The 17,894-nt window shown below is 30.8% G+C and overlaps 1 protein-coding gene across 1 annotated transcript in view; it reads left to right on the top strand.

Moving 5' to 3' along the window:
* LOC134529275 (filamin-A) overlaps positions 1-17,809 on the top strand; it is a 786,080-nt gene extending 768,271 nt beyond the window's left edge. The window contains exons 38-39 of the mRNA XM_063363172.1: positions 10,635-10,838; positions 15,366-17,809. Of these exons, the coding sequence (XP_063219242.1) occupies positions 10,635-10,838; positions 15,366-15,550 (389 nt within the window). The 3' untranslated portion in view covers positions 15,551-17,809. The remainder of the gene's footprint in view (positions 1-10,634; positions 10,839-15,365) is intronic.
* Positions 17,810-17,894: the final 85 nt, after the last annotated feature.

Here is a 17,894-nt window from a genome sequence, read left to right as displayed (position 1 = left end):
GACCTGGCAACAACAAACTTTGAATTTCATCCTAGTTTGGATTACACGTAAATGTGATAAAAAGATCTGGTCGGCCATATGCACGTACGTAAGTCATGGCGTCTTGAATATACTCTTGCATATGACGCGGACTACCAATGTATGATGATGGGAGAATATATGCGCTAACGATGTTGTTGATGTCATTAGATGCATCTACGTTACCAATAACAGCGTCACGCAAATGAATGTACTCCTCAGCACGAAGTTTTGTTTGATTAAATTTTATATATCGTAATCTCTCACTTTCGATTTTTACGTACATATCGACAATATACTGATGAAATAGCTGTCTGCATCGGAGAATGGTATTGTCTTCATTAGCACGAATCATCAATTGATATGCGTATAAGTTCATAGCACTAACTTTCTTGACCAGTTCTTCACCTGCAAATAAATATATATATGAGAGATACAGAAATTATTTGAAAAAAAAAAAAATCTGTAAGATAGTCTATAAGTTGTACCTGTAGTTGGATTCCTTTGTTTAATACTTAAATGGTATCCATCTTCTCCTTCCCAAAATATCAACGGATACTGCAATGCATCGTAAGAACGATGATTGTCTTGAATTATTTGCATCGTATTATCTCTGCGTTGAATGCAAATGTCCCGACGTTCACATGGGTCACCAGCCATAACAACTGCAACTTCATTAATAGTTGAAACATTATATGTGCTTGCGTGCTCTCCGTAGGGCACTTTGTCTGCTTTAATAATAATGGTGTCGTTGTCGTTTTGCAGTCTGCTAGAAAAAGTCTTGAACAATTGCAACAACTGGTTATGGTTTTGCAAAAACGTTTCCAAAATGTCCACAATTTCTCGTTCCTCCATCTGCTCTATATAGTTGTAAGCGCAGCGTGTGTGTGATTGTTGCTCCTCATTGCCCATAAAATAAATTTGTAAAATTTTTGGATCGGCATCAGGCATTGGGAGCAATGAACCAATTTGGTGGTACACTTGACCTTGAATTTTGAATGTAGATTCGAAATTACGACCATCTTCATTATGAACAATTTTTGTTGCTCCAAATGATGTCATTTGGAAGCATGAATTGAATTTACGAATTTTTCGCAAAAACAATTTCGGTTGAGATGTGGTGCCAGCTAAAAGTGTTTTTAAAGGTTCTGGCGGTGGATTTAGCGATGGCAGTGAAATTTTTCCAGATGCGCAAATTAAACCAGCTGATTCACCTTTGTACTTGAAAGCATGACAATGTTGACACTTTTTGTCCATACTACCAATCGAGATTAATGCATGTGACGAATAGTTGATTTCAGGATCATATTCAAACGCAAGGCGATTGAGTGATGCTCTTGTCAATGCTCGATCATTTTGCATCCAGCGTTGGTTACGTTCTCTATGTGCATCCGTCGCTTGTTGACGTGCCTCTCGTTGTCTTACTGCATTAGCACGAAGACGTCGAGTGCGTTATACTGAATTTTCATTCGCATGTGTAGATGCAACTTGATCTCTCAGATTTGCATTATCCGCCGAGTGTTCTTCATCTGTTCTATTTATTCGACGATCATGGACTAATTACGCGTTCGGAGTACGTCGACCAATATTTCTGGCTCTTTCTCGAAGACGTGGCATTTTTCTGAAGAAAAAAATATACTGTAAAATAATACGCAACGAATGTGAGTTTTTTTTATTGAGAATGAAATTTAAATTAATTAACAAAAAAGATTTATTGTAACAAATTTTAGATAAAAAACGTGTAATTTTATTTTTTTGCTTGATAACTTTTAAAATGTATATTTTTTTCCAAAGTAAATAATTTTTAATAGAATTTTTTTCAAATTTTTTTATAGTTTTATTTTAAATAGTTTTTTTAATTTAAAAAATTAATAATGTTTATTAAAAATGATTGAAAAAATTCGTTATGGAATCAATAAACTACACAAATAATTTTTATATTAGGGTGGTTGTTAACAAATTTATACGAAATAAACTCAAGTAATCCACAACGAATATGAGTTATTTATTGAAAATAAAATTTTTAATTATCACCGAAAACGATTTAAAGTATGTAATTTTTAATAGAATTTTTTCTAATTTTTTAATAATTATTTTTATTTAAAACATGAATAAAAAAACAATTTAAAAAATTTATTATGAAATTAATGAGCTACACAAATAAATTTTTAGGTTAGGTTGGTTGTTATAAAACTCAAGTTATAAAATTCTAATTTTTATTAAAAACAATTGAAAAAATATGTTATGAAGTCAATAAACTACACAAATATTTTTTAGGTTAGGTTGGTTGTTAACAAATCTATAAGAAATAAACTCAAGTAATCCACAACGAATATGAGTTATTTATTGAAAATAAAATTTTTAATTATCACCGAAAACGATTTAAAGTATGTAATTTTTAATATAAATTTTTTCTAATTTTTTAATAATTATTTTTATTTAAAACATGAATAAAAAAACAATTTAAAAAATTTATTATGAAATTAATGAGCTACACAAATAAATTTTTAGGTTAGGTTGGTTGTTATAAAACTCACGTTATAAAATTCTAATTTTTATTAAAAACAATTGAAAAATATGTTATGAAGTCAATAAGCTACCAAATAATTATTAGGTTATGTTAGTTGTTATAAAACTCACGTTATAAAATTCTAATTTTTATTAAAAACAATTGAAAAATATGTTATGAAGTCAATAAGCTACCAAATAATTTTTAGGTTAGGTTGGTTGTTATAAAACTCACGTGTAAATTTGATAAAAAATCTATACAAAATATATACTTACTTCGATTCCACCCTAAATTAGCAAAAAGTATCGTTTTTTAGGAACACTTCAAAACTCTTCAAACATCAATTTATATTCATAGTTAATATTTTAATTAGCACACGACTTAAACGAACACAATAATAACACAAAATTTCAAATATTTTGCTCAATTTGTCGAGACAACTGTCGAGACAAACTGAAATTAAAATAGAATAATATTTAATATTTGATGCTGCGATGGTAGCGCAGTCTACCGGATCGAATGTAAAACATTCCAAAATTAACAACTACTTATAAATGAAAAATTAGTTAAATTAACATTTTCTAATTTTTATTAAAAACAATTGAAAAATATGTTATGAAGTCAATAATTTTGAAAATCAATAATTTTTTCAAAGTATATGTAATTTTTAATAGAATTTTTTTTTCTAATTTTTTAATAATTATTTTTATTTAAAACATGAAAATTAAATTAAATTTAAAAAAAATTATTATGAAATTAATGTGCTACACAAATAAATTTTTATGTTAGGTTGGTTGTTATAAAACTCACGTGTATTTATATTTATACAAAATTTATACATAATATATACTTACTTCGATTCCACCCTAAATTCGCAAAAAGTATCGTTTTTTAGGAACACTTCAAAACTCTTCAAACATCAATTTCTATTCATAGTTTATATTTTAATTAGCACACGACTTAAACAAACACAATAATAACACAAAATTTCAAATATTTTTCTCTATTTGATCGCAGCACCAACTGTCGGGACAAACTGAAATTAAAATAGAATAATATTTAATATTTGATGCTGCGATGGTAGCGCAGTCTACCGGATCGAATGTAAAACATTCCAAAATTAACAACTACTTATAAATGAAAAATTAGTTAAATAAACATTTTCTAATTTTTATTGAAAACAATTGAAAAATGGTTGGTTGTTATAAAACTCACGTTATAAAATTCTAATTTTTATTAAAAACAATTGAAAAATATGTTATGAAGTCAATAAGCCACCAAATAATTTTTAGGTTAGGTTGGTTGTTGTAAAACTCACGTGTAAATTTGATAAACAATTATTTTTTTGCTTGATAACTTTTAAAATGAATAATTTTTTCCAAAGTAAATAATTTTTAATAGAATTTTTTTCAAGTTTTTTATAGTTTTATTTTAAATAGTTTTTTTATTTAAAAAATGAATAATTTTTATTAAAAATGATTGAAAATTTTTGCTATGGAATCAATAAACTACACAAATAATTTCATAGAGAAATGACACACACTCACTATTTGTGTGGCTATGAAACATGATTTTTTTCTGTAATTTAAAATGTAATATACAAAAAGGGTATTGAAAGTTGAAACAAATATGGCGACACTATAAACTGTTAGGATCTATATTTTTTTCTTACTCTCTACTTAGTTCCTTACAATTGCAAAACTTAATGGCTTCTAATAATGCGTTGCAATTTTTGCTTTTAAAGCGTGTTTTTTTTAGTTTTTCTTAACTCAGAATCGAGATAAAATATCCAATTGTGAATCTAAACCATCCTCGAATCCCCGTGAACTCACACACAAAATTTCATCAAAATCGGTCCAGCCGTCTAGGAGGAGTTCAGTGACATACACACGCACACAAGAAATATATATATAAAGATATATATATACATACACACACACACTAGCTGCCCGACCCGGCTTCGCACCGTTGTATTAATTGGGGTAAAATGAGACCAAATCTCTTATTTACAGTTATAATAAAGGAAATAAAATGAAAATTAATTGATTTTGACAAAAATTTAATACAATGCTTTGTAATGTACCGAAGAAAAAACGAATAGCACCGATGGATTCCCGACTCTCGAGCACGTAACGTTGTCATGGAGACGAAGTACCCACTGTTTCCCGGGCTTAAACACCAATCAACATTGATAATCAGTTTATTATTAATTATAAATTATTAAGACCATTAATGGAAATAAAAACTATCCTATCTCTCAAGTTGGAAAAAATTACACATAAATGCCAATTTTCATCGAAATCGGTTGACTTGGTGAAGAGTTCACTGGAAACAAACATCAGGACACTGGATTTATATATATTATATAAGATATCTTAATATATATAAATCTCGTGTCACAATGTTTGTCCTAAATGGACTCCTAAACCACTTAACCGATTTCGATGAAAATTGGCATTTATGTGTAATTTTTTCCAACTTGAGAGATAGGATAGTTTTTATTTCGATTAATGGTCTTAATCTGATAATTTTAGAGTTTTCTAATGTGATGTATGTATGAGTTGGCAGAAAATCACCACGGCAACGGCTGTAGCATTGTTGATGCTTCATTCGTCTCCATGGCAACGACTATTTCATTGTTAGTGTAGTCCTCATCACTCATTAAATACAGACCACCAATTTTTAGATATATACAGGTAAATAACTATACACTGGTAGAACAAAGTCGGTCGGGATTTGAAAGTGATATAAATTATTCAAATTAAGAAGACAATTACTAACTACATCTGATTTCTAAAAAGGTCCAGTGAACTCTTTACCAAGTCAACCGATTTCGATGAAAATTGGCATTTATGTGTAATTGTTTCCAACTTGAGAGATAGGGTAGTTTTTATTTCGATTAATAGTCTTAATAATTTATAATTAATAATAAACTGATTATCAATGTTGATTGGTGTTTAAGCCCGGGAAACAGTGGGTACTTCGTTTCCATGACAACGTTGCGTGCTTGAGAGTCGGGAAACCATCGGTGCTATTCGTTTTTTCTTCGGTACATTACAAAGCATTGTATTAAGTTTTTGTCAAAATTAATTAATTTTCATTTTATTTCATTTATTATAACGTAAATAGGAGATTTGGTCTCATTTTCCCCCCCATAAATACAACCGTGCGAAGCCGGGTCGGGCACCTAGTATATATATATATATATATATATATAATGAGGTTTCGATGGCCACTTCTAGGAAATTGAGACAATAACTAAGTGAATGCGAACCTTCGTACATACGTACTGATTTCACGTTACTTCTATGTAAAGACCCGAAAATTACGTGGATTAATCTGGCTTCAGGATAGAATTAAATGTACATATGATCAACCCATGTTTGCTTTTCCTTTGGCTAATTTCTTATTCTAGTTAATCAGCACTACCTGATTTGCTTTCTTCTCTCCTAGCTGGGCATCGAAGAGGGGTAGCCAAATAACTGTCGCCCAATAATGAACTCGGTGGAAGAGTATAAATGTTTGCATACTAGCTTGCGACTAAATGAATGCGCGAAATTTACGTATCTCTACTTATAAGCATATCCAGACGATTAACACTGGCTGTGATTTGATACGTCTCTCTTTAATTTTCCGTCCCTGTTTCAGGTAAAAGGTAAAACAGTTTGAGATTTGGTAACAAACCTGGTTTAGCCTGATCTGGTCATTTGTCAGTCCGCATTGGCTTGTAGATCATAAAAGACAAACTATAAAAAATTTCATGTTCAAATATTATATAGCTCGTTAGGAACGCTGCATCTGCGAAGTTGTTGAGAACACGTCAAGCATTACTTTACCGTGGTTATAGCCAATATATAACTGAAACACTGTTGATTTTTATACTGGAAAGCGGAGACAGTACTCTGTAATTTTTTGTTAATCGAACTGATATTCATGCACACAAAGTTACAGTTATTTGTAAATTTGTAAATTTACACGAAAGCAAGTGTATCGCTGCAAATCTGGGATTCGAATCTTGCCTGGGCATTTATGCTTTGGTTTGTTCTGGTACTAATGTTAAAAATATTTGTAAACTTTTTTCTGAATAACTTTCCAGTAATAACTGTGCACATACAAAAGTACAATAAAACATTATGAAGTCCAATTGCTGAATATTATTATTTCTCCCAAGGGTTAGAAAATGTACGCTTGTACAAAAGTCAGTCAAAATTTAAAATTACATTGCGTAATTCGTAAGCGCGTCAGAAAATATCCAGCTTTGTTTCCAAAAACACAAACCGTAAATTCAAAAATAACTATAGCAATGTGTTTTTCAAATTTTCTATATTTTCTTTTGTAATATAATGAAATATTTCTTGGCAACTGATTTCCAAAGGAAATTTGTATAAAAGTCGAAAAACATTTTTTCTGTGTAAGGAATACGATATTTAATTATAATAAATGATTTTTTATAGAAATAATTAACGGATTACTTCAGTTTACAAGTTTAAAAGCTAAGAACAAACATCCATGAACGATACGGAGCTCTTGGTTTGCCTATTGCACTTGCTCTTGGCAATTTTTTTATAAACTCAAGTTTTAATACGTCAATGTATTAGGTCCTCTCTCTTTTTTTTTTTTTTTACATTTCGGTACATGTCAACGTGTAGCAAGTCTATATATGTATGTACATCGTGTTTTATTTCTTACGAAATAAATAAATTGATTTCAAGAAACGCATCCCGACTACAGTTTAATTTCTCAATATAAGACAAATTGTTTAATGTTTCGAAAATAGTCCTGCCCTATAACTTGATTCAATTTATATATATATATATATATATATATATATATATATATATATATATATATAACATAATTCAAACATCTGGTCACTAAAGCGTAACATTCGCATACATTAATTATGAGAAGTTAGAATATTCTAAATAAAAACAATTATTTGTTCATAAAATGAAATGTGTTTGTAGGGAAACCCGCCAGAGTGACGGGGCTTATGTTATGGGACGTGTAAGTGCACGTCATCCTTGAACGTGACATGAGATAGACTCCAATTTAACTGACCATTGGTTATAGGATTGTAGCTTTTAAAAAAAAAAATTAAAAAATAATTTGTATTGTCTGAATTCATCTCCAAAACAAAATCCAACTCTATAAAATGCCCAATGAAGATTCCGGCTGTCCCGGGCTTCTAGTGCTGAAGCTCTGCTGAGTGAGTGTCACTCGTATAACGGTCCGCCCCTAGCTAGGCACGCGCCTGTTCTCCTCAGTGGGACACAGAGCTGGCAACACCGGATGAACACGTGATCCTGCCGGCGCACCCCGTCCACCCTTCAGCCCACTCGCTGCCACGGTCATATCTCTGTCTGCGATCTCTCGCTCTCAGCTCCAACCCAGCACTATCTGGTGACCATGATTCACAACTGCGACCTTGAAGCTTGCCCTTAACTTTCTACGGCGCACCAGGGCGCCGCGGCGCACACTTTGGGAACCCCTGCCTTATACTAACTTCACAAGTTTTCAAAACTTTTTTTCCCCTTTATGAATGTTTACTATTTTCTCAGATCGTGTGACTCGAGCCTTGTGGCCAGGTGTCAAATTTGCCAACCCAAACCTCCGAGCTAGCTCAAAATTGGTCTGAATTGCACATACGTAAACACTTGGCAACAAATTACTCTTAAGTTGCAGGAAGTGTGGTGTAAATTTCTGTCTCTGACTGTTACATGACGGTTTATGGTAATTCTCAAATAAAATAGTTGAAATGAAATTACGTAATTTATTCTTCTCAGATCGTCAAAACTTACATGCCATTTACAAAGTAAGTCTAAAAGTAACCATTCGATCACTTTAGCTACTTACAGATCAGTGCCTCCACAAAATACTGTCCATAGAGACTCAAGTCATCTAGGTACAATAATATGTGGGAAATTAATCCTGGTGAACCAGTGGACCATCTGAGCCTACGCCGCATATCTGTCTGCACAAAATAGTCCGAAAAATTTTGAGAAAAGTTCATGCTTAATAGCGGTATGATCCCGGAACCCAGATGTGAAATTATCTGCCTTGATTCACATTTACTGTTACTTGTGAGCTGCTGCCCCCGCACGTCCTTTCAGCACAGAACTTGAACAATGACTAACAAACGAGGCAACGCAGCTGCATCCACTCATAGAAAGCGGCAGGTGCACGACCTCACCAACCAATCACAGTTCAGCCCTTACAAAACCTAGAAGTATACAAATTTCCTGCCTCTTGCACAGAGGCTTTTTCAACTGAAATTACAACCAGAAAAAAATATGAAAAATCACGAAGTTGGGTGACGTCACCTTCAACCAATCACAAAAATACCTTGAAAAACTACCCGTCCAAGTCGTTTCTCATGGCTATTGATATCTATCTATCTATCTCTCTCTCTCTCTCTCTCTATTTATATTTACGCAACAGGTCACCTATTATATCAGCTCGTTTAAACAAAGAATCATGGCAAACAAAAAAGGACAAAGCAATCTTAAGCTACCATTTGAAAACAAAGCAACACAGGTCTAAATAAGTGAAGCCACACACAAACATGTAAAAATTAAGTCTATGGGCTAATTTACTATAAAGTAAGTAGATCTTCAGAATCGCTTAGAAAGTTTGAAATAATGTAAATTATGATCATAAAATTTTACAGCAAACACAAGAATACTTCTTAAAAGGAATAAAAAAATTTAATTTAAATTATATAACCGTAGTACTTAATATAAGGAAACATAATTTTGTTAATTAGACCATTTAACAAGTCGGAAGGACAGTAAACTGGATTGTTAAAATTTATTAGCAACGTTATAAGTTAATGTTTTTATCCTAGTGATGTGAATCTTTGTGCCAAAACATTGAGCAAATGGTTAGTGCCCAAATGGTGTTAAGGCAATTTTATCTAGCTAATTTTTTTTTGCCTCTCTAATGCAGCATCCCACAAGTGATATTGGAGTATAAATCCCCACAGCCAACTAGTGTGTATATTTGGAGACGACACATTGGGAAGTGCTTAAGGGCCCCACCTACCTGGACACATACTGTGTGCAGAGCTTCAGGAAAAACAACGTTATTTGAAAACTAATCGAGATATCAAGTGGGGTCTGTTTCGAAAAGCATTTAAGTTGTTTGCTGAGGGATGATACTTAGTTTTGTTTCCGGATTAAGTTTTTAAACTTTATATTTAGAAGCATTGATTTATCTAAAAGGCGTGTTTTCAGAGTAATTTTTAGCCATAAAACAACCTGTACAATTTATTGAAACACTAAAGGGACTTGCATTAAACCTTTATTGTAATTTCTCTGCTAAATAATGTAATGGTCACCGCTCAAATTTCACAGTTTTCCTGTGCATGATGAGAAGACTGTGTGCCAATTCGGAGGCTTGCGCTTAGAGGCAAGGCAAAACCACGCTAGAAATATCAGCGGGCGTTGCACTTATCATCCCGCCTCACTGACACAGATACATCCCTGATGAGGTTGGCCCCTTAAAACCTGAAACTCTTTTGGACTTTTTTTTTTTTTACTAATAACCCTTTCTTTTATCTCACTCTTTTTTCTTCACACCTTTCTTTTCTAAAGTGTCGTATAAAGCGAGGGTGATGTATTACCTCCTAATGAGGGTGTAGTAAGTCCTGCTTGGGTGTTTTTTTTGGTTTTCGGGTACCGGTAGGTCTAAATAATCTTCTGGGGTTTACTTTTCTTAAATTGCACATTTGCCTCGAAGTATTAAAAGTTTAAAAAATGCTCAAGTTGAGGCACTTCAGAACTCTTGACCCAATGTTGGACTGCAAGTAACCTTCAGGTTGTGCATTTTAAGCAATCTAGCTCTATCCGCTACATTAACTCCCATTTGCAACTGGTATCAGTCTTGGGTGTAGGACCTGGCTGGGTGAGGGATAGTGGAAACTTTGTTTAGTACATCAGCTATACTTTCCTTGGTTGCTTTGTGCTGGTGAACAAAGTCTTACATTTGTATTTAGATGAACTGTTTATCAGATCACAAAAGAAAGCTAAAGGATTTTCTTAATTTCTATATTTTGCTATTTTTGTTGTTCTTTAATTGACTTAACATGCATGATTCAATTTTTCAGGTGAAGATTTAGCAGAAAGGGGAGCCCAAGAAACTTCTTCAGTGGTTGTGGAAACAGTTCAAAAAATGTCGAAGAGCAAAGCAGCTGCTCCGATTCTGCCACTTTTCAAGTCCGATGCTTCGAAAGTAACGAGTAAAGGAATGGGCTTAAAAAAGGCCTACCTACAGAAACAAAATATGTTTACTGTTCATGCAGGAGATGCAGGTAAATTATTACTAGCTTTTAATTATGGAATTTTAATTATTTTAATTTTAAACTTTTTTTTCAAAACATAATGCACTATCTAAAAAAAACCTATGCATTTGTTTCAAAATTACTTTCTACTATTTTAGCTCACTCCAAAATTAATTTGACTCGTTAGTTGCTCTGCAGTTCGGAATTCAAAGCACCACCAAGTCAGTGACACAGCAGCCAGGGTGTAAGGCATTAGATCAAGAACCTATGGAAACCAGTTCCTGTTGAAATGACGATACTATTTTCTGGCATTTGGACAGTAGACAGACTGAGATGATTTGTTAAATATTTTCATTCTGATCCCAGAAACCATCTGCAGCCCTGATACGTGGCATTTCAGTGCAAGAAATGAGGATTATCTGAAATAATAAAAGCATTTGGTAAAAACTCGGACAGCTAATGTTACGAGTATTTTATTTATATTTATTCAGATATTGTTGAAGCTGAATCTGAAAAGGTCATTTGAAAAAGTATAGTACTTTATATGTAGCCTAGTGCCCTAGCCCTAGCTTGTTTTGTCTACCCATGTTATAATAATACTCCTGTACACTCGGGCAAATAACGCAAGTTCATTGGCTGCCTACTTGTAAGTCGTCTCAGCTGGTTTGTCTGTAATTCGATCCTTCTTTGGTTGAGGGTTTATAACTGGTTGAGATTCGTCTAGATGAACATTAAGCCAATAGCAAAATTATCTAAGAGGTATATGTGTTTGAATTCTAGCCTATCACCGAATGAATCCGCGAATTTTGCAGGTCTCTAGTAATGGAGTAGGAAATAAACAGCCACCTATTACAGTACATGCATCATTTATTAAGATAACTGTTACATAGAAAAAGGCCAGTTGTACACAGGAACTTACAATGCTTTAATGGTTGTGTGTAAACTTGGAAATTTGTTGAATTATGTTTAATACCTAATTTTATTCATCAATTATTATAAACGTAAGATTAATATTACATTTGACACACATTTTCTTTTATAAAGTAGCATAATAGATAGATTACTGTTGTTCAGATATATGTAATTTTTAGGAGCTGATACAGAAGTTTTTGCAACCAATTAGACTTTTTGTGCTAGTAAAACATCTGTGCACAACTTTGAAACTGCTACACACAATACTTAGTTCTGAAAATATATTTTCTACATAAATATATAATCTAGCCCTATATCATGGAAAATGACTCTGTCTGTTTGGGTAAACTGCTTAAAGAGGGTAGCATCCTAAAATAGTTTGGTTCCATAATTTCTTGTTTTTGCTCATTATTTTAAATAAATTCATTGTTTATAATGTTTTAATAAAATTAATACGTATTTATTAGTTTTTATAAACTTAAAATGCTAATTTTTATGTAAAATCTAGCATGAATTAAGAGAATGTAATTGTGCTGCATACAGTTTTAAATTAACTGTTTGTGTGTAACCTTTGATATGTATTACTTAATTTTGTTTATCTTTCATAAATCAATCAAACTTCTTTTTTTTTAACCCTGAATAACTCAGGTTTGTTGGATTATGGGAAAACCAAATTTTTATTGGTTTGTGAATGATATACAAAAAAATAAGTAATGCATGTCAAAGGCTATACATAATTAATTTAAAAGCGAATAAAACTAAGTTACTTGATATTAGTTCATGCTAGGGTCAACCCAAAAATTGGCCTTTAAGGTTATAAAAACTATTTAATAAATACATATTAAATTTATAAAATACTGTGTAAACAATTAACAATAGTTACATTAAGAATTTATTTAAAATAATGAGCAAAAATTACTAAATTATGGAAGCAAAGTAATGTAGGATACTACCCCTTAAGTGCTTAGTATTATAACATTATGTATAATATTTTATTACTATGAAGTAATTTGTAATTTTAAAGGTTAGATATAAAACAAAATCATTTAAATTGGGAAATATTTATAGTGTTCATTAATACAGGAATATCACTATTAATAAAAAGCCACATATAACCATTCAGCACAATCTTACCAAAAAGGTATTATGAAACATTTCAATTAAACTTATCTACCGTATGTGGGAATTTGATGTATTTCCTTCCTAGTGGTGCACGTCTGTTCCAGTGCCGATATTAAACCTGGGAAGAAATAGAAACATATTGCCTATTCCAGGACATTTCTTTTGTTAGCATTGTTTGCAAGACATTGTAGAGTGAATGGTAAATGCTCTCATTGTGTTCTGCCTGGAGATGTGGCATCTTTTTTCGCCTCTACTTTATGGATTCCTTAGACACAGCTCTCTTTCACATGAATGATGTTGATCCCAATGATTTTTGCGCAGGCATCATTTCCATTCAGTATTCGTTTATCTATAGCTGGCTTAAGTCGCCAAAAGACATATTGTAATAGCTGCGTACTTTGAAATTCTGTGAATGTCGTTGAGATTTCTTAAATTCTTTTTAAACATTTGAAAACATTCTTTGCCAAATATGCTTATATTTAAAATTATGCACGTAACAAATAATATGCAATTTAATGGTGGTAATTACATTCACAATAAGATTTAATAAATGAAATTTTTTAATACATTCCCCTTAATTTTTAAAATGTAATGGAAGAATAATTTAAGTAATACTTAATACCTACTTAAGACAACAAATAATACTTTGTAATTGTGACAGCAAAAAACTTGAATAATTCAGCCATTACTAAAAATTAGGCCTGTGTGAATTTTTTTTTTAGTTTGAATCTAATACAAATATCACATTTGTGAGTACAAATATCAAATTCTAATAGTAGGAATGAGAATTAGAAGCCCACTAAAAAATTTTTTTCACATCATGTAACAATTTATGGAAAACCAAACAAATAATACTGAAGTGAAAAGTTAAGTTAAGTCAACTACAATAAATATGGAAAATTTTTGTTAAAATAATAATGTATGAAATAATGTTTTTTTTAACTATGCAGCTAACCTAACTTAACCTAACCAACTAACAAAAAACCTTTCATATCAGTTCATATTCGCCTTATTGTCAACAGCCTGCTACTCTACATGTTAATCCAGAAAAGTTTTACGTACTGCAAAATACTGTGAAATCCATTACAATCTATTTTATGAAAAACATTTATCTTTTTTAAAATGTTGTATTCCCAAATTAGTAATTGAATGAGCTCATATTTACATCATCAAACCTTAGTTATTCATGAGTTGTCATTGTTAATGGCAGCCAGGTAAACTGTGTTTTAGTTTAGCAATATTATAAACACAATTTTTTTTTAAAATTTCATCTGGACTCTTAAATAATTATTTAAGTTTTTTTATTATATATTTTTGAGTTGCAACATTTTTTTCATCATAGATGTATACAGCAAGTAAGCTGCTACTGTATCACATAGTGTTAGATCAATTGTGACTATTGATTTGTACACCATTGAAACTATGACAGTTACTTCTTTTAATGCCCATCTCAATAGAGTGTCTGTGTTTTATGGTGTTGTAGTCCATGGTTGTTGAATTTTTGTTTATTTTTTCCCACTTCTGGTGTGTGTGGTGAAAAAGAATGCAAACAATGTTTTGTTTTTAAGTTTGAAATGACAAATATGCAGCGAGACAGTAGCAAAAAAAAAACTTTGATTACCTGTTGCATGTTTAAAACGTCACTTAATGTTCATGTTTTTGATTATGAAAAGGGTATTTATTTCTCACAAATGACTTAATCTCAGCTGTGAATGTTGTTATATGACAAAATCACGAGGTATGCTATGTCAAATATTCGTAAGCAAACAAATTTTCATTATTTCGAAATGTTAGTATTTGAGGTCAAATCAAATAAAAATAGTTTATTACTCTTATTCGTATTCAAATATTTAGACAGGCCTACTAAAAACATAAATAATACAGAAAAGAAGTTTTTCTTAATTAAAATTCTTCAGAAAAAAATATATAGGTTCCAGTTTAGGTTTATAGCCCAGCGTTCCTCAACATATGTGGGTTAGTTTTACACCAACTGCAACTGTGATCCATTGTTTCATTTGTTAAGTGCTATTGATACTTACCGCATAGCTTCAAGCATATGAGGGACCTGGATTTGGTTCAAGAATACTTTAAATTAATAATGCAGAGTGTTTTAGAAAGTGGATTTTTGAATGATAAACTCTTTATAGAGTTTCTTTCTGCTATCTATGTGCTTAGAATGTAATATGGTGGTACATATGACCTTCCAGAATTTTTAAATCTGCAATACAGCCAGTTTCCTTGAATTTGTGGACTAAATTCTTTATAGTTATCCTGGTAATTAATGGGGTAAGTTGCTCTGAACATCTTATAAGTAATTCCATTTTGATGAGCACAAACGACCACTGTAAATTATTTTTTGGTAACATTGTTTTACATACCGAAAATTTTCATTAGTTTCGGTACCTATCACCAAATTATACATACACTTTATAATCACCTAGTAGATCTCATTTGTAGTTTTTATTCTTGAACTGTGGCATTTGTAATTAGCAGCTGTTAAGGTTAACACTGTTTTCTGTTTAGGTAACAATATCTTATATGTGGGTGTGTATGGCCCAAAGAGTCCATGTGAGGAAGTGTTCATCAAGCACATGGGTCGCAACAACTACCAAGTCAACTATGTTGTGCGGGAGCGTGGGGAATACATCGTGATCGTCAAGTGGGGAGATGAGCACATCCCAGGCTCTCCATTCAAGGTGGATGTGTGATTTATTCATGAAATATTGACACTGCCAATTACAACTACTCAAAATGCATTATCGAACTCAACATTTTCAGCAGCGAATATGTGAAATTTTTCAGTATTTCAGTATTTCAGTCATGTCAGTTCATGAGCATGTATTACACAAATCAGTTGAACTTGTTTTTTTTGTTTTTTTTTTGCTAGCTAGAATGTTGTAGTCTGAAAAACATGTATTAATGAAGAATGTGGTTAATGTGTATGCTGCTACTTCAAAAATTAATTCCTGTTACTTCTTCCGGAAATACTGTTATCAACATTACATCAAACATTACTACATCCTTCAAGACTTGTAAAATAAAAGTTTTTTTTGTGCAGATTATTGACAGAACACTTTTGCTCGTTGTTTAGATTATTCAAAATATGTATTGGTAAAACTTGATATGTATAATTATTAAGTGATTGCAGCAATGTGTTTTTCATCTGCTTGAGTGATGAATTTTAGTAGTTATTTTAATAATGTGCAATTTAAAATTTGTGTGAAATTTATGGCTTGAAAAAATTAGGGAAAACATTAAAAATATTTTGAAAATTTATTTAAGTATAAATTGGAACAATTCAAGTATTGATAATGATTTTTTTATGTTCTCATACATTTTAATATATTTATTACATTGTTTGTGGTATTTATTTTATAAAATTCAAAATCACTTTATTTACTATACTGTACAAGCAAGGTCTCGAATATTGTTATAGTGATAGCTTACAACAGCAAAATTATTACAAAATCACAAAATGCAACTATTGTACTAAAAAAAAATCTGTAACAGTAAGTTTAAACATAAAGTGGTATGTTAAATTATTCATGATATTTCAATCATTAACTGAGCAAGTTGAACATTGTGATATCTGTTATAAAACCATCTTCAATACATCATTAATAGTATTAATTTAAAAGCAAGATAATATATGTGTAGGATTATGATCATTTTTAACTTCATCAACTGTAATAAACTACATTATGAATTTATTAACTAATCCCTTGTGTATATAATGTTATTAGTTGATGAAAGTTAATATAAATTGCTGAAAAAATTAGTGTTTAGGAAAATGTTGGATTTTTAAAATACTTTTACCGAGTTAAAAATTTCACATATATATGTGTGTGTGAGTGTAGTAATACTTATTTAAGGTTGAATTGTTAAAAATATACAAATATTCATCATTTTGTATTTGTCTTTATACATAATATATACACCAGTTCAGTTCCCTAGAATAAGTTTTATAAAGTTTGTCTAGTAGCAGAAAATTGATTGTTGTTTTTGTGCAGAAATTTATTTGTGCTGAATTGTAAAATTGTAATTTTTTTTTCATATTTTATTATTATAATATTTAGTATGTACTGTTATTTCTTTTTAGTTAAGAGTGCAACTCATGTGTTGTATTGTTTTATATTTATGATATATATAGATATAAAAATAATTATATTTTTGTAAATAACTTAAATTTTGGTTTTGGCCTGTAGGAAACAATCCTATAGTTATAAATAGTTTTCAAACATTTGCACTGAAACTTATTAAAATTATATTTATAATGATGCTGATAAACAGTGTGATTATAAATATATATTTTTCATAATTACAAATCTTTTATCAGCTTAATGAATTTATCATTATAATTTTAAAAAATATATAAAATTGGTGCTATTGCACCTAACTCGTACAAAAATTATAATAATAATCTATGGAATGAAAACTTAAATTATAAAAATTTCCTTTTCACCTAAAATAAAAATGTTGTATTTCAAATGAGTAACTAAAAGATTTTTTGACAAAACATAATTAATATTGCAGTAGGTACTTTGTTTGTAAGTGAAGAATTTATTTAGAATTAAAAAGGGGAGTACTAAGTTTATGATATCACAATGTTCTCAAATTGCTGAGATTATAATTTTAACATATCTATATTTATATATGTTATTAATGCATGAGAGGTGAATGATTTTTACCATTGTTATTATTTGTAAGCTATAAATTGTCCGATAGAAGATGTTGATTGCGTTTAAAATTACCAAGCAGCATACAAAATTTAAATTACTTGGTATGTATATGTAACGATTATGAAATTTCTAAGTGCCTTATACTGAAGTGAAAAAATACTGATGTTAGATGCTCATAATTTCAGAATAATTGTACACAGTTTTAATAAAAATAGTCATATTTTTGTAATGTGACACGTATTCATAATTTTTCAACCAAAATATACATTGTAAATGTATTGTTAAAAAGTGTTTGTTTTTTATTTCCAGATTTACCATCCTTGCTCCATAAAATGTTTTTTAAGTGTTTGCCAAAAATTGCATGATTTTATTC

Source organism: Bacillus rossius, chromosome 2 (assembly GCF_032445375.1).
Source record: "Bacillus rossius redtenbacheri isolate Brsri chromosome 2, Brsri_v3, whole genome shotgun sequence".
Classification (NCBI taxonomy): domain Eukaryota; kingdom Metazoa; phylum Arthropoda; class Insecta; order Phasmatodea; family Bacillidae; genus Bacillus; species Bacillus rossius.
The sequence above is the reverse complement of the archived record's forward strand: the minus strand, read 5'-3'. Positions and strand labels throughout refer to the sequence as shown.